Source organism: Lissotriton vulgaris, chromosome 8 (assembly GCF_964263255.1).
Source record: "Lissotriton vulgaris chromosome 8, aLisVul1.2, whole genome shotgun sequence".
In the NCBI taxonomy this organism is placed as follows: Eukaryota; Metazoa; Chordata; class Amphibia; order Caudata; family Salamandridae; genus Lissotriton; species Lissotriton vulgaris.
The window spans coordinates 1517138313-1517161219 of record NC_141696.1 but is presented as its reverse complement, the minus strand read 5'-3'; the positions used below and the strand labels follow the sequence as shown (position 1 = coordinate 1517161219).

The following is a 22907-nucleotide window of genomic DNA, read 5'->3' as shown; positions in this document are numbered from 1 at the left end:
TTGACTGCGTCAGTCACGAAAAATTATGGGAAACCCTCTCACACCTAGAAATTGACCCCACTATCGTAGGCTTTATAAGGGAACTGTACCGGGGGGCAGGTGCAAAAGTCCGTTTTGGTCTAAAGGGAGAATGTACCGCAAAATTCCCTATAAAAAAGGGGGTACGACAGGGATGCATATTGACACCGTTTTTATTTAATTTATATATTAATAATATAGCGTCCTATTTGCTAGAAACACAGCAGGACTACCAACAGGTTAAAGGGCGGCCAGTTCCAATCCTCCTTTAAGCGGATGACGCGGTCATTATGTCGCGTACGCAAATGGGCCTTCAGAGGTCACTTAATTCCTTTTCAGACTTTATGGGGGAGAGGGGTCTAAACATTTATCATATTAAGACCTTTAGTATGTCCTGTCCAAGAAAAAGTAAGGCCAATTGCAATATATTCCTGGCGGGAGAAAAGATTGCCTCTAGTAAAACATTTTCCTATCTAGGCATTGTCTTTGACAACAATGGGACGTGGGCCTCCGCTGCAAACGCAAGGAATTTAGCCTTCTCCCGTGCCATTGGTGCAGTGAGGAATTTTGCAACTAAATTAGGAGGCAGACCGGTAACAGTCCTCATGGATATTTATAAAGCTAAGTGCGTGTCTACAGCAATCTATGGGGCAGGCATATGGGGTATTATGGACTCCAGCAAGATCCAGGCGTGTGAAAACGCCTTCCTACGGTATTTGCTGGCAGTGCCAAACTCAACTTCCACATATGTCTGCCACAAAGAGCTGGGCATAGTCTATGTGTCCGATCTTATCAAGGTAAGCCCAGTACTGCTGTGGCACAGGATTTGGGTCTCTCCGGAAACAGGGTTGAACAGAGACATTATTAGTGATTGTATGATTCACCAGGGGTATACAGAAATTGAGTAGCTAATGTATGTTAGAAGGCTTCCTAATTGCTATTGGCCATCAGGATTACTTTGATAATCCATGTAGTATGGTTGGTGTTTCTAGACGGAAACTGAAGGACAGATGCCTCTCCTTTCTGGAATACTTCAGGTGGCAACGGGAGGGCAAGAAAACATCTGTCATGCACAAGCATATGTTGTTAAATGGCCCTGGCCTGCAGAAGTACCTATTCCTCACTCAAAGCTGCTTTACTCGGATGCTGCCCTCCCGCTTTAGGGTGGGCAGCTTTTTTAGACTGGTGACTTTTCCGAAGACAAACACTTGGATAGAGCCATTGCCTCTCTGTCCCTGTGATGACGTATCACAACAATCGGCTCTACACTGTATCATGTTTTGTAAATTTTACGCCACAATTAGGAAAAGGTACATATTTGGCTTGCATAGACAGTGGGGCCTAAGACAGTGCAGACCGGCCTTGCTGAGCTTGCAAATGATGGAGGATGAGTTTACTCTGTTCAGTATTTCAGTGTTTTTAAAATGTTTGCTGAGATTTAGATTATCTATGAATCACAGTTTTTAAATTTCAGTCATAGATAAGCGGCATTTCGGATCTTTTTTAAAAATGTGTTCTTCTTTTTATTCAAACCAATTAATATCGCAGATGTATAAATGAATTTTAGAAATAATGATGAATTTTGTAATTGTATTTTAAAATGTGGTTTTATGGTTTTCTAAAAATTGATACCGAATAAAGCTACTTTTGACTTTGACCTTTTTTTACCAATGTTACTATACTCGGTCTTTCGTACTCGACTAGGTCACCACCTTCTGTAGCTCGAAAGTCAGTGAGTAGTGGAGTCCTAGCATCCTGGGACCAGTTTCAGGGTATGTCACCCTTCTTCAGTCAGGCTAGGTTGAATCCAGTGGCACAGTGAGCAAAGGACCCACGTCTGGGCATACCCATCCCACTTAGGGCGAAAAGTGTTACAGCAAACAACTGAATACTGACAATGCAAACATTCTCCCCAGTCAAAAGATCTGGCTTAAATCCATCGTTCTTTTGCCCACAAGGTCACCCCAGTTTGGACCCAGCCAAAAAACGAAGGATTTATGCCCAGATCTCTGTACTGGGGTGAATGTATGACATTGTTCTGCATTCTGTCCATCAATTGTTCTTTTTGCATTTGTCACCCCGAGTGGGATGGGTATGCTCAGACGTGAGTCCCAGGCTCTCCACACCACTGGAGTCAAGCTATCCAGGCTCTAGGATGTCGGTTCCTGGTCTCTGGCATAGACAACAAATGTTTCCTTATGCTCTCAGATCAGGGACTTTTAGGCAAAGAGTCAACAGTGACACCTATAGCAGGGAGGGACGACGAAGAGTCAACAGTGACACCCATAGCAGGGAGGGACGACGAAGAGTCAACAGTGACACCCGTAGCAGGGAGGGACGACGAAGAGTCAACAGTGACACCCATAGCAGGGAGGGACGGGGGAGAAGAGGTGGACACATAATCCCACACTCTTTAACCTTAAGAAGAAGTTGCAAGATTAAACAAGATTGACTATATTTGAAGTAAATGATAGAGCAACTTCAAGTACTATGGGACTGCAAAAGGAGTGTAGAGTGGTGTAGCAGAGACCAGGGCATCACTATCAAAAGGTAGTAGACAGTTTGGTTCAGCACTGTTGTGACTTTAATGGAAACCTTGAAGAAGCGTTACAGATTGAAACTCTCACAACTAGTGGATTGATTGAGTAAAGAAAAGTATGAGTCCATAAAAACTTTTACAACCCGGGTCTTCTTTCTCCACAGAAAGCTGAAGTACACCTTTCACAAACAAGGGAATTATGACTATAAGCGTGTGCCTAGAGGCATTCGCAAGCAAACACATACCACTACCTCGCTATTGACCAAACAAGCATTGGCATAGCCAATAAGTCTCACCTACGGCTTTGCTAATGTGTTTAAGCCATGTTGTACTTTCCAGTTGCGCTTGTTTTTTTTTTGGTCTGCAGTAGTGCACGAGTTTAACAAGCATTGTTTGTAGAGGATGTGGAGTAACGGCTAGTGCGCCAGACTTGATATGTCATTTCTTCACTGTGAGTCATTTCCGTTCGTCATAAACGTATGTTAGTGAACAGACGGACACTCCTCAATAATGTAATATCATCAATGAGGGTTCCACCTCTGCAACTAGAAGTTCCAGCTAACAAACATGGCCTGGGCTTGGCTCGCCAGCAATGCTTCCTTTTTTAATGTATGATTAATAATTTTATCTGATACATTATTTTGCCGTGTCAAAATTTTTCTTAGATATTACAGGACAGGGGAGGCCATAAAATAATTAAAAAGACGACTTTGGAGCTTGGAAAATTCAAATTTAGAAATTCATCGAACATTTTCTCGAAAATGAGGATGTGGTGTGTTCATTTCCTGACATTGTGTTTCTTTTAGTCCCCTAATTATTCCTGCGAAAAAAGAGAAGTTAGAAAGTGAGAAGGACAATCCCAACTCAAGGAGAAACTCTGAACTGGTATTGAAAGTGGAAGATGCTCCTAAGTGAGACAAGAAAGAAACACTGACGAAAGTCGAAGGGGGACAGAGCTTATGGCACTGGGAGAGTGGCACATGCTAATGAGGAGCTAGATAAAAGGGAGAGCATGGCGGGCATATTTCCTGCAGAGAGGGAGGGCGCAGTGACAGAGCAGAGAATAAATGGAAAGTCAGAGGTAGAAAATTGGACCCACTGATGGGGAATACATAGAGCATAAGACACTGGAGAGGATACTGCAGGAAAAAAATACTTAGGGGGAGAAGGGAAGCTGGGGGAGTTTAGTGGGGTTGGAGGAAGGGGACAAGGTACTGAGGAAGAACGATGGACAAAGCTATGTATCCTCTTAAAACCAACAACTAAAACTATTGTTGGAGAGTAAGGGAAGTTTTCAGGGCAGGTAAACCCGGTGAAGTCTGAAGGGAGGCACTTTGCTTGCTTAATCCCATCTGAAAGAGAATTTCATGCAGTAGCAAGCACTTCAAGGCGGCAATGCTTGGGACTGCGGTGTCGCTGAACCTGCTGCACTATTCATTGCCACTCACCTGACCTGATGAAGTATTCCGATACTTCGGGTTCTGGTACAGTGTTAAGCGCCGGTTTCTCTGCAGCAACATGTATTGGATGTGCCCACACAGTGGCTGCATGCGGCTTTAACCAGGATACCTCTGCCGTTGGATGGGCAGGAAGCTCCCTGGACACACCCTTATTATCATTATTATATTTATTAACAGATTTGTACAGCGTATAGCTGCCCCAGCAACGGGGCATCCCAGAGATACCCAAAAAATACCCATAAGTAGTGACAGCCCGGGAGAGAGAGAGTTACACTGGGTAAAGACAGGTCTTTATGGCTTTCCGTAAAGCTAGGTGATCTTGGAGCCCTTTAATACCAGTAGGGTGGGAGTTCCAGAGCCTGGCAGCCAAAGCTCTAAAAGAGCGACCACCCGCTCTGGCTCTTAAACCTCTGGGGATGGCTGCCAGCCTTTGGTCAGCTGACTGCAGGCAACGACTCGGGACATAAGATGTTAACAAGTCTGATAAGAGGGGGGGGGGGGGCTTGTTTAGTCAAGATTTTATGAGCGACACAAAGTGACTTAAACTGAATTCTTTTCTCCTCCGGTAGCCAGTGTAGTTTGGGTAGGAACCTAGACACAGAGCATGTTTTGGGCAGCGCCAGTAGAGTACGGGCTGCTGCGTTTTGTATTCTCTGGATACAAAATTTGTTGTCCCCTAAGTAGAGGGAAGTGCCATAAACCAGTCTGGATAAGATTGTGGCCTGTACGATAGTGTCCCGGACTTAGGGCTCGAAAAAGCCTAGTAGAGGTTTTAACCCTCTCAGGAGCCCAAAGCAGGTCCCTGCGACTACTTTGGATTACTTTGGATTACTTTGGATTACTTCTCAAGGAGGGTGACAATGCTCAAATGAGAGTTGATAGAGAGCTGGCATAATGAATCAATCTATGACGGGTTCTAATTCGTGTGCATCTACAGTAAGTGTTGTAGGTTTTGTTGAGATGTTCCATAGTCTATGGCACAAAATGAACAGATACAAGAAAGGAAAGTAAGGGTGCAGTGGATCAGTTCCTAAAAGCAAGCTCTGCTGATGGCAGAAGGGGACGAGGGGCATCACAGGTGGGAAGTGGAGAGGAGAAGAACACAGAAGGAGTCCGAGGCCTCCAGGGAAACAGCAAATTTCCACCAACTAACAACCATGGCGTAACGCGGTGCACATTCATCAGTGGTGTTCGAGGTTGGCGTACACAAAAGCCTTTTAGGAGAAACATTTGGGTTGGGTTCTATTACCCTAACAAGAGGTGAGTGTAATTACATGCACAACTAAAGAGAGCACTATACGGGTGGGGGTTGGCAGGACTCTCACAGTGGGGCGTAGAGCAGATACACTTGCACCAATGAAACTGCGTTGTAGAGTGGGTGTGTAAGCAATAGGGCCACTGAGACCCCACGGCCCTAGTAATATATACAGAACTCTACTGCCACCTCAGACTGGAGAAATACAGTAACATATAAAAAGGCAGAATCAAGGACCGAGCAGAAAAGTCTTTCCAATCTTCTGATCTCCCACCTCCCCCAATACACATTCAGTCATGTGACACTGCCCCAAGGACACATCACACCTCCAGTTAGGTACCACACACAAAGACGTCCCTCGGCCGCAAGACCAATTCACCCAGAAGTAGGGAGAGCAGCTCCCTTCCATCCATTGACCAAGAGGGGCCAATGGCTCTAGGTGGGGTGAAGGGGGGGGGGGGGGGGGGGGGGGAGTACAATGCAAGGAGATGCCGAACCCTGGAGAGTCCGAGACCGGGAAGAGGTGCATCAATTGTACGCCTCTGCACTGATCCGCTGAATTAGGGTATCACGCAATACCGTTTATATTTATTTATATATGTGTGTGTAATTTTAAAGTCATTTTAGTTGTTTCCTTTTTTTGAGGGTGACCTCCCAAACCCCCCAATTTAAAAACTTTTTAATGATAAATGTCTTTCATTTTGTCTCTCTGGGAGAACCATCGCCCCTACCCCCCCTTATTAAAAACACCCCTTGCCACCCTATATTCCTACACATCCCTAAACCCTAAATGTACCCTTACCACCCTATCCTTTACCCACCCAAAGCCTAAAAAATCCATACCACCCTATACCCCTACCCACTCCAAACCCTAAAAATAACCTTACCACCCTATATCTTTACCCACCCCATAATCCTAAAAAGACCTTTACCACCCTACAGCCCTACCCATACCCACCCCATAACCCTAAAAATACCATTGACACCCGATACCCTTACCCACCCCTGAGCCTATATGCATATGTCTGTATATATGTGTGTATATATATATATATATATATATATATATATATATATATATATATATATATATATACACACACACACACACTTACCTCGCGTGGTAAAGGATTTGTGGTAAATGCATCGAATGGTAAAGACAGCGTTGTAAAGGGTGTGTTACTCTTACAACGCAACTATTACAACGTAATGCTGTTACAACGCAGCTATTACAACGCAAATACCATTACAATGCATGCCATTACAACGCATGGCATTACATAGCAGATGGTATTACAACGCATACCATTACATCGTAAGTATTGGTAAGTATTTATTTTTTTTAATTTTATTTAATATTTTATAATTGATTTAATTATTATTAATTATAAATAAAAATATTTATTTCGTTTTTAAATATTATAAATTAAATATATTAATTTAAGTAATTTTTTTAATAAGTATGAGTATAGGAGTATATGTTTTGGGGTACTGATGTATATGTTTTGGGGTGTTTGGCTATTTTTAGGTTTTTGGGCAGGGTTTGGGTTTTGGGGTACAGGGGTGTTTTTAGGTTTTAGGGCAGGGTTTGGGTTTTGGGGTACAGGGGTGTTTTTAGGTTTTAGGGCAGGGTTTGGGTTTTGGGGTTCAGGGGTGTTTTTAGGTTTTAGGGCAGGGTTTGGGTTTTGGGGTACAGGGGTGTTTTTAGGTTTTAGGGCAGGGTTTGGGTTTTGGGGTACAGGGGTGTTTTTAGGTTTTAGGGCAGGGTTTGGGTTTTGGGGTACAGGGGTGTTTTTAGGTTTTAGGGCAGGGTTTGGGTTTTGGGGTACAGGGGTGTTTTTAGGTTTTAGGACAAGGTTTGGGTTTTGGGGTACAGGGGTGTTTTTAGGTTTTAGGGCAGGGTTTGGGTTTTGGGGTACAGGGGTGTTTTTAGGTTTTAGGGCAAGGTTTGGGTTTTGGGGTACAGGGGTGTTTTTAGGTTTTAGGGCAAGGTTTGGGTTTTGGGGTACAGGGGTGTTTTTTGGTTTTAGGGCAGGGTTTGGGTTTTGGGGTAAAGTAAAGTAAAGTAAAGTATGAAGTCTTATATAGCGCGCGATTACCCTGGGGCATCTCGGCGCTTGCATAGGGAACCCGTCCTGGTATTCCCCTGTGAGATAGCCCTGGAAGGGTATCCACAAGGTGAAAGCCAGGCATCCCGCCGCGAGGGGCCGTTGTGGAGATTAAGCAAGCTATTGCCCAGAGTCGCAGAGTGTGAACCCGTGAGCTGAGAAGGCACCGGAGCGAGAATTAACGAGTCCGCTGAATTTTTGAGCCCAAGACCCGCCGAGGCGGGGAATTGAACCCTGGTCCCGGACCGAACTCAAGCTCCAGGTCTGCCGCCTCTAACCCCTGAGCCACACTTCTCCACTAGGTTTTAGGGCAAGGTTTGGGTTTTGGGGTACAGGGGTGTTTTTAGGTTTTAGGGCAAGGTTTGGGTTTTGGGGTACAGGGGTGTTTTTTGGTTTTAGGGCAGGATTTGGATTTTGGGGTACAGGGGTTTGTGTTTTGGGTTACTTAAATTATATTTACCATTTTTAAATTAATTAAAATATGTTTAATAAATTAAATTAATTTTATTTCATTAATTACATTTTTAAATTAAATTAAATAAATTATTTCAATTAATTAAATTTCATATCAATTTTAAAAATATTTACATTAAGTTAATTTTATTATTTAAATTAAATTAAATTATTCCCATTTTTTATTAAAATTACTTTTATTAAATAGATATTATTTTATTAAATTAAATTAATGGCTATTTTAATATGTATTTTATTTAATTTAATTAAATTAAATTAATTAAATTAACTTAATATCATTTTGAAAAAAAGGTATACTTACCTATACTTACGATGTAATGCCATGCGTTGTAATACCATCTGCTATGTAATGCCATGCGTTGTAATGGCATCCGATGTAATGGATCCTGCGTTGTAAAAATTCCGTTGTAACGGAATGCGATGTAATATTTCGCGTTGTACTGACACCAATCCGTTGTAAAGAGTTCTTACCATGGAAGAGGCTTGCAGTAGGCTGTTACTGTACTTGAATGACAGCCAGTTAACATCGCAGACAGAGGAGCTGATACAGATCAGGAGAATGACAAACCCCTTCAAGTTCTAGAGCTGTAACTTAAACACAAAATAGCTCAGCTGAAGTCCTGTCTCTGAAGGTCAGGGCTTGGCCGAAACATCATAACAGTAATGAGGAAAGTGACTTCAACTCTCACCTCTCTTGGTATTAAATTCCAAAGTAAGCTGAGATCCTCTGGGGCACCATTGAGTGAGAAATGACTTTCTGGAAGGAACTATCAATCTCTGCATGTGTCAAATCAGCCCCAATAAGGTGAGGCCCACTAGACTCTCAAAATTGGTCAGAATACAGGTAAACATCGATGCTGGCATGGGTCTAGTAGGATGACTTAATTCTTGAATGTAATATGCCAGTACACGAATTCAGGAAGTCCAGAACTTTGCAGTCACCCAACCTGCTCAGGGAATTCAAGAAGCCGATCTGAACAGCCGTAAACATCAGCGAAAGCCCTATAGCTCAAAGCGAACGAGTTACAAGAAAACTTTGATTGGAGTCTCCGAATCAGGTGCTCAATCCAAAGCTTGCCCTCTACCCCTCCTCCCCCACTCCCCTGACCCGAGCCCCCTATCTCCCCCTCCCTGCTAAAATTCTAGAGAAGGCAATTAATGAAGATATCATGGCGTTTTGCAAAGACACCAATGGTTTGGAACCCTTGCAGCACGCGTTCAGACCCAATGCCTTTGCGGAGTCCGACTTTGTGGCGGCCACAGAGGGAATCAGAGGATCCTGTATTTGAGGTACAGCCCCTGCAGGGGCGGATCACTAGTGCACTTGCATGGAGGTGGCGGTGTGCGACTGATGTGAGGGTACTCAGGCAGATTGTGGCAAAGTATGAGAGAACCTGAGGAGCTGGCAAGTGGGCCAGATGTGTGATGCTTGGCCCCCCCAGTGCCGGTCCCAGCAGGTTCCATTGTGATATGGAAGATGAGGGACATTTTTCCATGTTCAGGCGGTGCACCCCTGCCACTGACCCAGCACGCAGCTTAGTACCAGACCCCTGTGTGCCAGCCAGGGATGCCAGGCATAACCAACCAATGGTAGGGCCATATGAGCTACAGGGATAGTTCCTCTCAGTGGCTCACTTGATCACATTGTCTTATGGTTTTGCTGTCTGTGCTCTTGTGTGAGGTAAAAAGACCCATAGGCCCCCCCCCTGGGACATTGCTGGATCTGCACCCTCAGAGTAGACAGAAGCAGTGTAGAGCTTCATACCACAGTTGTTTGGAGTTCCTGTGGCCAGATGTCCATGTGACAATGTCTGCTTCCTGCACATGAGTGTGTTGTCCATCTCGGAGTTATCCTGGAATGATGTATTCCCAGTGAGCTACTGGGGTGGTCTGTGACAGCCCCTGATGTACAAATGGCAAAGCCTAGCGGGTGTGTGGGAACAAACGTTACCAAATATGCCAATTGGAGCCTGTTTGATTAGATGCAAGAAAACATATTCCCAACGGACTTTCTTAGTTATTAGTATTGTATATTAAACAAACAGCTGTCGGTCTGGCCCAGATGTGTGTTTGCTAGAACACAGGTATATCTATTTATGGTTTATGGGCAGCTGAAGTACATCATAAGCTTAATGTTCCCCAAATGAATCAATAGTTCAGTGTATCTCAACCATTTGATTTCCGTGGACCCCACTTATTCATTACTGGAGCTCAGGGACCCCCACAGAAACATTATTTAAACCCGGGGTCCCCCACAGAAACATTATTAGAACCAGGGGTCCCCCACTGAAACATTATTAAAACCCGGGGTCCCCCACACAAACATTATTAGAACCAGGGGTACCCCACTGAAACATTATTAAAACCCGGGGTCCCCCACAGAAACATTATTAGAATCCAGGGACCCCCACTGAAACATTATTAGAACACAGGGTCCCTCACTGAAACATTATTAAAACCCGGGGTCCCCCACAGAAACATTATTAGAATCCAGGGACCCCCACTGAAACATTATTAGAACACAGGGTCCCTCACTGAAACATTATTAAAACCCCGGGTCCCCCACAGAAACATTATTAGAACCAGGGGTACCCCACTGAAACATTATTAGAACCCGGGGTCCCCCACAGAAACATTATTAGAACCAGGGGTCCCTCACTGAAACCTTATTAGAACCAGGGGTCCCTCACAGAAACATTATTAGAACCAGGGGTACCCCACTGAAACATTATTAGAACCCGGGGTCCCCCACTGAAACATTAGAACCAGGGGTACCCCACTGAAACATTATTAGAATCCAGGGTCCCCCACAGAAACATTATTAGAACCCGGGGTCCCCCACTGAAACATTATTAGAACCAGGGGTCCCTCACAGAAACATTATTAGAACCAGGGGTCCCCCACTGAAACATTATTAGAACCAGGGGTCCCTCACAGAAACATTATTAGAACCAGGGGTACCCCACTGAAACATTATTAGAACCCGGGGTCCCCCACACAAACATTATTAGAACCAGGGGTACCCCACTGAAACATTATTAAAACCCGGGGTCCCCCACAGAAACATTATTAGAACCAGGGGTCACTCACTGAAACATTATTAGAACCCGGGGTCCCTCACTGAAACATTATTAAAACCCGGGGTCCCCCACAGAAACATTATTAGAATCCAGGGACCCCCACTGAAACATTATTAGAACACAGGGTCCCTCACTGAAACATTATTAAAACCCGGGGTCCCCCACAGAAACATTATTAGAATCCAGGGTCCCTCACTGAAACATTATTAGAACACAGGGTCCCTCACAGAAACATTATTAGAACCAGGGGTACCCCACTGAAACATTATTAGAACCCGGGGTCCCCCACAGAAACATTATTAGAACCAGGGGTCCCTCACTGAAACATTATTAGAACCAGGGGTCCCTCACAGAAACATTATTAGAACCAGGGGTACCCCACTGAAACATTATTAGAACCCGGGGTCCCCACTGAAACATTAGAACCAGGGGTACCCCACTGAAACATTATTAGAATCCAGGGTCCCCCACAGAAACATTATTAGAACCCGGGGTCCCCCACTGAAACATTATTAGAACCAGGGGTCCCTCACAGAAACATTATTAGAACCAGGGGTCCCCCACTGAAACATTATTAGAACCAGGGGTCCCTCACAGAAACATTATTAGAACCAGGGGTACCCCACTGAAACATTATTAGAACCAGGGGTCCCTCACAGAAACATTATTAGAACCAGGGGTCCCTCACTGAAACATTATTAGAACCAGGGGTCCCTCACAGAAACATTATTAGAACCAGGGGTCCCCCACTGAAACATTATTAGAACCAGGGGTCCCTCACAGAAACATTATTAGAACCAGGGGTACCCCACTGAAACATTATTAGAATCCAGGGTCCCCCCTGAAACATTATTAGAACCAGGGGTCCCTCACAGAAACATTATTAGAACCAGGGGTACCCCACTGAAACATTATTAGAACCCGGGGTCCCCCACTGAAACATTATTAGAACCAGGGGTACCCCACTGAAACATTATTAGAACCCGGGGTCTCCCACTGAAACATTATTAGAACCCGGGGTCCCCCACTGAAACATTATTAGAATCCGAGGTCCCCCCTGAAACATTATTAGAACTCGGTGTCCCTCATTGAAACGTTATTAGAACCCGGGGTCCCCCACTGAAACATTATTAGAACCCGGGGTCCCCCACTGAAACATTATTAGAATCCAGGGTCCCCCACTGAAGCATTATTAGAACCAGGGGTCCCTCACAGAAACATTATTAGAACCAGGGGTACCCCACTGAAACATTATTAGAACCCGGGGTCCCCCACAGAAACATTATTAGAACCCCGGGTCCCCCACTGAAACATTATTAGAACCCAGGGTCCCCCACTGAAACATTATTAGAATCCAGGGTCCCCCACTGAAGCATTATTAGAACCCGGGTCCCCCACAGAAACATTATTAGAACCAGGGGTCCCCCTCAGAAACATTATTAGAACCCCGGGTCCCCCACTGAAACATTATTAGAACCCAGGGTCCCCCACTGAAACATTATTAGAATCCAGGGTCCCCCACTGAAGCATTATTAGAACCCGGGTCCCCCACAGAAACATTATTAGAACCCGGGGTCCCCCACTGAAACATTATTAGAATCCAGGGCCCCCCCTTGAAACATTATTAGAACCAGGGGTCCCCCACTGAAGCATTATTAGAAGCAGGGGTCCCCCACTGAAACATTATTAGAACCAGGGGTACCCCAATGAAACATTATTAGAACCAGGGGTACCCCAATGAAACATTATTAGAACCCAGGGTCCCCCACTGAAACATTATTAGAACCAGGGGTCCCCCACTGAAACATTATTAGAACCAGGGGTACCCCAATGAAACATTATTAGAACCCAGGGTCCCCCACTGAAACATTATTAGAACCCGGGGTCCCCCCTGAAACATTATTAGAACCAGGGGTCCCCCACTGAAGCATTATTAGAACCCGGGGTCCCTCAATGAAACATTACTGGTTGCGGGCGCCCCGGCCTAAGCATTTTTGATGAGTTGAACCGCAAAACATTACACAGACAATACAGACACCAGTATTTATCAAACAAATGCACAAATGATGAAACATTTTATTTAACCAACCGTGACTCATGGCGGAATGGTTCCGTCACGAGCATGGAAGGGCTTAATGCACACGAAAATATAAGAAACATCAACATTTTGATAGAAAGCTGGAAGCTGTTCTCAGTTCAATTGAGGCCACTCGTCGTCCATACTATATTCTGTTCGATGCACTGGACTGCGCCCATGAAACAATCTGAGGATACCAATATCACTGTTAGCCTTCAATCTCAAATTACTTTACATTTAGAGAACGCGTTAAAATTGTCAATTGTGCCTCCTGCTTCTTTATTTATATGCACTTTAATAATCTGTTAAAGCTGTTTAATTTTCTTGGTGGTTGCATACCCCTGAGTAGGCTTCGCGGGACCATGGCGGTCCCCGGACCACCGGTTAAGAACCACTGGTCTAGTTTATAACATAAGTCTAAACTATGATATGGAAAACATCCTTTTATTGTTCTGCATGTTTAGTGGCTTTGCCGCGGCATGACGACGGGTGGTTTCTCTAGCACTCGCCGTTCCCTACGAGAAGTCGGTCTTTTCACTCCTGAGGCCATTTATTGGGGGAGTACATCAAATTGGAGATCTACATTTTGCAAGTACTTTCTACCTTGAATTAACATTTTGGAATCATGGGCCTTGAGAAAGATGCGAGACCTCGAAACACGTTGTGGCTACGCTTGTTCTGATTTTGCAAGGAATACAATGAACTAATGAATTGCAAGAATATGTTTGAATTGGATATGTTTAAAAATAAAGAAAACCAATAAACTGGAGCATGAATGTGGGACTGTCAGTCATGTGACTCACCTCCCTGAGGACACTATGAGTACTGGTGAAGCTGGCGCTGGCAGCCCAGCCCAGTGCTCTTGTAGGTCCATTGAGGCCACCCTGGCACCTTACAAAGACAGTCATGTGATATGATTTACTAATAATGTATTTGGAGTTCCCGAATGTGATGAACAAGGTGAAGGCCTTGGTGTACATCCGGTAATGCACCGTAGGAATGTATAGGGGCTCGTCCCCATACACCATTGCACTGGTAGGAATCCCCGTCAGTATTGGAAACCACTCCTGTACTGGTCTGCGGCAGCTTCCAGAACTACAGTGCACCTCAGGAGGGCTAGTGGTTGGATACATATCAGAGAACCAAAGGGGTTGCAGAAGGATCCAAGTCTTTGTTAAGCGAAGTCCTTACCGATGGAGGGCCCAATTTAGATCTCGTCAGACTTGCATCTAGGTGACCCAAAAGTAGTCCACTTGCTGGAGCCAGCTGGAGGACTGAGAGCATCCCTTGTCCCTACTTCTGAGCATGGGTAGGGAGGGGTGGAATTTCGCCTTGGGTTTTAGGTAGCTAGGTGGAACCATCTTTTCCTCTGATCCTTGGTTCCCTGTGTCTTCTGCTTCCCTGTGTCTTCTGCTCTGATCTGCCACCTATAATAGTTAGGTGCTTCTTGGTACTGAGGGTGGGAGGCCTTGCTTTTCTTCTGATCATGGGCATTTCTACATCAGGACATGGGTAGTGCTGCTGTTATGGTTTGTTCTATGGGGCCATTGTTGCATGATCACAGATGGTGATTAGTGGTATTGTCACTGGAAGTCCTCATTTCTGGAGTATTGACAGGGAGCTGTGTAGAGATATTGGTACCTTATAGCAGCTGGGGATTAGTAGTTTTGCTAGATGGCAGTGAGGACTTTCAGGATGTTGTTAGTGGTCAACAGCTGGTGATTGTTGTGTTCCCATGACAGATGAAGGGAAAGGATCTTGTTACTTGAGAACAGCAGCAGGGCAGTGATGGGGTGGTAGATCTTATCTGTCATCAGGCTGTCCATGGTATTGGAGTCACACATATACAATGGCCCCTCAGGCTTTAACACACGTTTTGTTTCCATTTTAGGATCCAGTCAAGATGTGAGACAAGATGCCCTTGTGGGTACAACTGTTCAGCTGAACATCACCTATTCTGGTAAATCAACAGGCTACATCTGGACAAAAGGGAGTCACAGGGTGGCAGAATGGGATGATCCCGGAGTTGTGACCTACTATGGATCCTTAAAGGGTCGTTGTGACCTGGATACATCAACAGGCCTCCTGACCATCAAAAATTTGAAAGAGGAAGATTCTGCTAGGTACAAGGGAGAGGCCCTTGTTAATAATCTGTACGTTTCGTCCAACTATGATCTACGCGTTTTCCGTAAGTAACTGCGCTAATGGATTTCTGTTTTAAGTGGTTCTCTAGAGCGCCCTGTATCACTTTTCGGATTCTTAGTAAGGGTTAAACGATGCATAATGTCCTTATTTTACCCCTTCCAGTCTGCACTTTGGTTTGATAACAAATACTTTTTTTTTAAAAGAAAAAAATGGTATGTGCTGTGTGGGACCAGATTAAGTCTCTGTGTTGTTGCACTCACTGAAATCTTAGTTTCAATCAAGCTCTTATTTAATTCAAATATGTATGAAATCGTTCTTTGTAAGGTAACGCATAAGTGAACGAGTAAACACCAGTACAAAGCAACAGCTGAAAAGGGTCACATATGTGACTCAGTAAAGACAAGTGCAAAGCAAAGGTTGAAATGCGTCACATAAGTGATGCACTAAACACAAGCACAAAGGGATGGTTGAAACAAGTCACTTCACACTGGTGTGTGCTGGTTCAGTTATGAGTTAATTACATTCTGCACTTCATGTTCATGCGAGTGCCGTCACTTTTTTTTTCCAATTAAGGATACTTGTTGCTGATGATTGTGTTGACTCTACCTGGACGTGTACCAACCACTAAAGCAGTAGGCTTTGGTCTATCTATCTATCTATCTATCTATCTATCTATCTATCTATCTATCTATCTATCTATCTATCTATCTATCTATCTATCTATCTATCTATTATCTATCTATCTATCTATCTATCTATCTATCTATCTATCTATCCATCTATGTATCTATCTTTCCATCTATGTATCTATCTTTCCATCTATCTATCTATCTTTCCATCTATCTATCTATCTATCTATCTATGTATCTATCCATCTATGTATCTATCTTTCCATCTATCTATCTATCTTTCCATCTATCTATCTATCTATCTATCCATCTATGTATCTATGTATCTATCCATCTATGTATCTATCTTTCCATCTATCTATCTATCTTTCCATCTATCTATCTATCTATCTATCTATCCATCTATGTATCTATGTATCTATCCATCTATGTATCTATCTTTCCATCTATCTATCTATCTATCTATGTATCTATCCATCTTTGTATCTATCTTTCCATCCATCTATGTATCTATCTTTCCATCCATCTATCTAACGCTACTGTGCAGTTCTAGATATGCCATTGTTTCCAAAGGAAAACCGTTTTTTGTTTTGCTAATAACTTTGACACTGTTATGTTATGTTATGTTAAGGTAAGCTTATAAAGCGCTCTGTCACCGTGGGTTTCCTGGCCCTGACACTATTTCATAAATCTTCACAAAACTTTCCACAAATAAAGTTCATCCACCTATGCTCAGTTTTGTAAAGATTGGGGGCAGTCCGTCAAGTGAGGGCCGAGAAAAAGGGGGGCGTAATCCCACAACTTTGATTTCCCATGTTATTCCTACAGGAATCTTTGCTCTCGAAACAAGAAATAGCGGCTGAACAGAATTGCATTAAATTTGAAAGAAAGATAGAACTTTACTCAGAAAGCCTATTTTTCGTTGTATGGTGTAAATCCATTAGCTGTTTCTGAGAAATTCACATTTGAAAATGTGCTGTGGGTGGGCATGAAGGTTTAAAAGGTTAGTTATATTTGGACGGGTGGCCACAGTAGTGGATATTAAAACGGGGCCCTCTGATTGGCCAAGGAATCTTTTCCTCCCATTGGCCATTTTGGTACTTTGGGACCTGTTGTGCAGTACCAGGCGGTCTGATTGGCTGGCCACAAGTGAGAAGAAAAAGATGCAGCGCCATCATGGTAACCTGGGGTTTGGCCCCCTGTCTTGAAAATGTTACAAAATAGGGCATTAAGTGGCAGGGTAGTGACACCCCGATTGCAGGCACTTGTGGGGGAAACCCAGATGGATCTCCTCCCAGCATCACCACCAAATCCTGTCCCCCGCCCCAAAATAAAAAAAATAAAATAATAAATCTTAACGCCGCACTGCGCTGCGCTGGGTACCACAGGAGTAACGTGGTACTGGCTGGACCCCCCAAAAATGAAAACAAAATGTGAATTGGGTGCAGTGTTCCATTTAATTAATTACGGTGATGATTACGATGCCCCCATCAACTTTTGTTAAATATATCATGATAACAAATTATAAAGCTAATTTTCTAATCTTAGCTAAAAAAACTAATATTTTAAAGACTGCTAATGAGGGAACCTTGTAAAACTATTTAAAATCAGAAGCAACATTCCTCTAGCACAGAAAAGTATTTGCTGAGGGACACATATTTGTCAGACGCATTGTAGACTATGTTTATTGCAAATAAGACATTGTAACGATCTGGAAATATAAGATCAGATCAGAAACATTGACTGTGGACTCGTGTACATTTTGTGAAAGGAAATATAACCTTTACAATGCGAACTATAAACTTCCATCAGAATACACACAGCAGAAAGGCCCATCAACATTACTGTGTGAACATCTGTGTGACATCTGCGCAGATCAGTTGATGTTTCTACTGAAATATGGTTTTGCAGGGCGAACCTTTAATGTCATAAATGCCCGTCCGGCCCTTGTTACGAGTGACCCGTGAAATTCCAGCATTTGCGGTAATTCCTTTTGCTGCACATCACAGAATTCCATTTTTACAGTTAACACTGAAGCTCACATTTTTCCAAGGTTCATGCCTGATGCTCAAACCTGCTGAAATTAGCATCCGGAAAAATGCCTGGAAAATCGTGGACATGTGGATTTGAGTACAATATGTGTCGTCATCTGCTTGTTATGCCCTGTTTTACAGAGTGGACCTGGTAACAGGCACGGATTATTGCAGTTGTTAAATTCCAATCTGCATGGAATCAAATTTTTAGGTCGAGCCTACTCAGCGTTTGTTAGGTGATCTGTTGTCTGTACTTTGTGGAGGTCCGACTCCTCCCACGCTTTGGATTGGCTTTTGTCTGTGTCCTTAGAAAATCGCAGCCTGCGAATGGCTAATAGTGGGTGTATGTCTCACCTTTTTTCTAAAGTTCACTCCCAAGAAGTATTGCCGTAGGAGCGAACAAGGACGTGCACGCTCCTTGCATGTCTTTATGTTTTTTTATTGCAGCTAAGCCCGAAGCTTGCGCACTGAAGCAGGAAGTGCTTTGAGTGCATTTGACAGCTGCTGCTTGGTGGTCCACCTTAAAGAAGGCAGCAATGGCGCTGCCAAGCCACTTCCTGGCACTGCACATCTTCCGTGCCGTACTGTACCTGTCATCATGGCTGCTGCAACAGCGGGACACAGACAGTGGTTTAGCGGCTCCCGGTGACCCCGGGCTGAGCCCATCTCGCTGCAATGCTGCACATATTCACTGAATGGGTGCTCAATAAAAAAAAAAAAATTGCAATGATGCAATACCGTGAAGAACTTAGAACACTACAGCGGGCCTGTCAGCTTTGCTGAAAACCCCTGTGTGAAAGGGGGTTGTTAACATATGGGCCGGAACTTGGCCTAAAGAGATTTGCTGGCTGCACCACTGCCTCATGGGACACCTTCTTCATAACCCTGGCATCACAGGAGATCTAGGCCAGACTGAGTCGGCTCAGTTTGTTGTTGGGAGGAGTGACGCGAGCATGCAGGGGGTTTGGTCAAGCACAGCGGTGAACGGTGGACCTCAAGAGGGAACAATACATGTGGTATAGTGGGGACCACTTTTTAAAAACCGCGGCTCGCCAGACTTGCACTTTTGCTGATACTTTAACCAAGTAGGAGTAGGAGCGTGAGGTAGCAGTGCGAGGCAGCGACAGTGGTTGTGCGTAGACACCGAAGTCGCGGAGACTGCAGCGGCGGCTCTGGATGCCGGCTCTTCTCTAAGCTTTCTCTGCAGGCGGGCGCTGCTCCCGGGAAGCTTCAGGCTGCTCATGGTGAGTGCTGCTCACGCTGGTTTACATTGTCGGTGCTCCCAGTGTGAGGTGGAGTAAAATGTATATTTACGCGTGGACGGGGAGGCAGGAAGGAAAAGCACAAACCTGAAATGGAGTAAAGGTGGATTGAGAACCGATCTCTACCCAGAACAACTGTTCCTTGTTATGCAGGAAACATTTGTGTATGTTGATTGATTTTAATTCTCATGCAAACCGCCATTTGGCTTCAAAGGCTGAGCTGTTGCCTGGGGTGGGTAGGATACAGAAGGTACACATGAAGTGAAGCAACAATTCCTTCTTCTCAACCCAGTGTCTTATGACCTCTTCTTGCTCGGGCCGAAACGCGTTGGCAAAAATCCTGGGGAAGAAGTTTGAGACCCTTCTCTCCACATAAACAGCTTATATCACTTGTGGATAATGAACAGTGCCAAGAGTGATCATAAAAAAAAATGATAGGTCAGGCAAAAGGATAGAGGGAATCACAAAGGCGTGTCTTCATCCTCAAAGGGGGAATTCATTGGGTGCTCGTGGGTGAAAATAAAATAAAAATTTGAAACGAAATCCAGAATTCCATGAAAATCGAACCCTCGCAATTTTCTTGGGATTCTGGATTTCGTTAGAATTTTTTTTTTAATGTGTCTATGTATTACAGTTTGTTTTTTTGTTAATTGAATTACATGTTGTATATAGTGTTAATGTGTTACATGTATTGTTGACGAACAAGACCAAGAATGAATGAAAACATTTTGATAAAATAATTGCATAAAATAAAAGATGAGATTAACTCTCCAACACACTGGATTTATGTGGTTGTTGTGTTAAAAAAAAGTGAATATAATAATGGCCATGTGGACAGATACAGTTTTTTATGTTATCTTGTATAGATCCCTCTCCACAGTTGGGCCTGATTGGATCAGACCCCTTTTTTGGTGAATAAATGATAGGGGTCACATATATAAGCCTGACCCATGAATTACATGGAGTAGAATACCAGAATACTTGTTACATTACATGTATTTGTAAAGCGCACGTTCACACAAGGGATCTTGGCACTGAATAACAGATGTGTATTGTTACCCAACTCGATGGTACTCATTTTATCGACTGCACGGGAAAAGGTCCACCCAAACAAATTAAACAATGGCTCATAGAGAGTCCACTCATTTTAAAGTGCAGCATGGAACTCACCAAAGGGCGACATAAAGGTCACAAAGTGAAATGAATTACAAATATCGATATACAAAAGTCTTATGACCTCTTCTTGCTCGGGCCGAAACGCGTTGGCAAAAATCCTGGGGAAGAAGTTTGAGACCCTTCTCTCCACATAAACAGCTTATATCACTTGTGGATAATGAACAGTGCCAAGAGTGATCATAAAAAAAAATGATAGGTCAGGCAAAAGGATAGAGGGAATCACAAAGGCGTGTCTTCATCCTCAAAGGGGGAATTCATTGGGTGCTCGTGGGTGAAAATAAAATAAAAATTTGAAACGAAATCCAGAATTCCATGAAAATCGAACCCTCGCAATTTTCTTGGGATTCTGGATTTCGTTAGAATTTTTTTTTTAATGTGTCTATGTATTACAGTTTGTTTTTTTGTTAATTGAATTACATGTTGTATATAGTGTTAATGTGTTACATGTATTGTTGACGAACAAGACCAAGAATGAATGAAAACATTTTGATAAAATAATTGCATAAAATAAAAGATGAGATTAACTCTCCAACACACTGGATTTATGTGGTTGTTGTGTTAAAAAAAAGTGAATATAATAATGGCCATGTGGACAGATACAGTTTTTTATGTTATCTTGTATAGATCCCTCTCCACAGTTGGGCCTGATTGGATCAGACCCCTTTTTTGGTGAATAAATGATAGGGGTCACATATATAAGCCTGACCCATGAATTACATGGAGTAGAATACCAGAATACTTGTTACATTACATGTATTTGTAAAGCGCACGTTCACACAAGGGATCTTGGCACTGAATAACAGATGTGTATTGTTACCCAACTCGATGGTACTCATTTTATCGACTGCACGGGAAAAGGTCCACCCAAACAAATTAAACAATGGCTCATAGAGAGTCCACTCATTTTAAAGTGCAGCATGGAACTCACCAAAGGGCGACATAAAGGTCACAAAGTGAAATGAATTACAAATATCGATATACAAAAGTCTTTATGTTCTTTTTTCATTATTTAGTTTATATACTTTTTATTCAAAACATTAGATAACATATTACATCAATAAATAATTACACAGACATTACATCAATAGATACACATCATATAATTCCCCCACATCAACCTCTCAGACATGCACTCTTTTCTCATTCAGTCACACACAAACATCCACAGATATACCATACTCAATACACATTCCTCAACGTAATCCCCAGGATGACGCAAGGAGGGGACCCTGTAGGACCTTCGTGGCACACTGCCAGGAAGCCCAGATCGATAAGACAGGGTGCAGAATTCAAGTAACGCCAACGCGCGTTTCGGTGCAAGGCCCAAATCTACGGGCGCACCTTCGTCAGGGCTTTCACGCCGAGGGAGGGGGGAAGACACGACACATAAAAGATACACCAGTGACCAATCTGTTCTGGAAAGAAAATAAAGTTTAGATTCAACAATCAAATATCGAGTTTACTCCTTTACAGTTTTATGCTCAATAAGAACAGTAAACAAAGGCACAAAGGATTTCTGATAAGGTCCTCAATTTCAGATATAGTTTATGCATATTTCACTCGATTAACCTCTTGGCTGCTAAGGCATTATTTGAATTTGACTTTAATTTCCATTGAAATCAATGTAAAGTCCATGACGAGTGTTAGACCCGGCACCTTGGCGTGAGTTTCCCTTCCACTTTTTGCTGATGTGCCTCCGATGTTTTGCTGGTTTTCCGATACTCAGGGCACTGCGCCACGGCCGACCCGTGCCGCAGTGCAAGTGCTCCCTACTGTAAATTGTACATGCGATTGGTATCCATGATTGGTTCATTGGATTTACTGTTAGTCCCTAGTAAAGTGCACTAGGAGGGCCGGGGCTTGTAGATGCCAATACTGCTAGTGGGCCTGCAGCGCTGGTTGCGCCACCCACCGAAGCAGCCGTAAAGATGTGTCTGGGGACTGCGACCGCAGAACCCGCGTGCGGTCCCGTACTGTCACGCTAGCTGGGCAAGTGCACCCACTTGCCAGCCCCTGAACCTTCCCTTGACTACATATTAGTCACCCCTATGGTAGGCCTGCGGGCAGGGTGCGTTGTAGGTGTAAGGTAGGACAGGCCCTGATGTGTGTGGCATGTCCTAGTAGTGACTTACAACCAAAATCGTATCTCACTATTGAAGGCTACCTGCTTCCATTAGGCCAGACTGAGCTGCTGGAATTATTACACCCTATAATCCCAGCAGGCTCAAGGAGCATGGTAGCGCGTCGTGTTTAGTATGCCTGAACTCAGGATGATAAAATATTTCTTGTAGTCAAGTTTATTTTAGTATCCTGTGTTTGCAAAAGCTACTTTTAGAAAGTTAGCAGTTGCTTGCCTAACCATTTCAGCCCGCCTCTGCTGGTATGTGTATCTGACTGTCTGGGATGTGTGAGTGACAGGGCTGGGGGAATGACAGGTGGTGAATGCGCAGATTACACCTTAGTGGGAGGTAAGAGTGGCTCTTGACTCTGGATCTTGCTGTGCTCTGCCACCACAATGCTGGCTCCACCCTCCTGGGGAGCGACTGATGACTCAGCCGACACCTGGCCCAGGAAGGGCGAAGCCCCATCAACAAGGTACTCTGGCTGCCCCTGTCCGCACAATGCTGGCTCCACCTCCTGTGGGGCGTCTG

At 43.8% G+C, this 22907-nt stretch overlaps 1 protein-coding gene across 1 annotated transcript in view; it reads left to right on the top strand.

Annotated features, from left to right (window-relative positions):
• Window positions 1–22907, top strand: part of CD58 (CD58 molecule) — a 336400-nt gene that overhangs the window by 84400 nt on the left and 229093 nt on the right. Inside the window, exon 2 of the mRNA XM_086935648.1 lies at window positions 14903–15199. Within this exon, the coding sequence (XP_086791774.1) occupies window positions 14903–15199 (297 nt within the window). The remainder of the gene's footprint in view (window positions 1–14902; window positions 15200–22907) is intronic.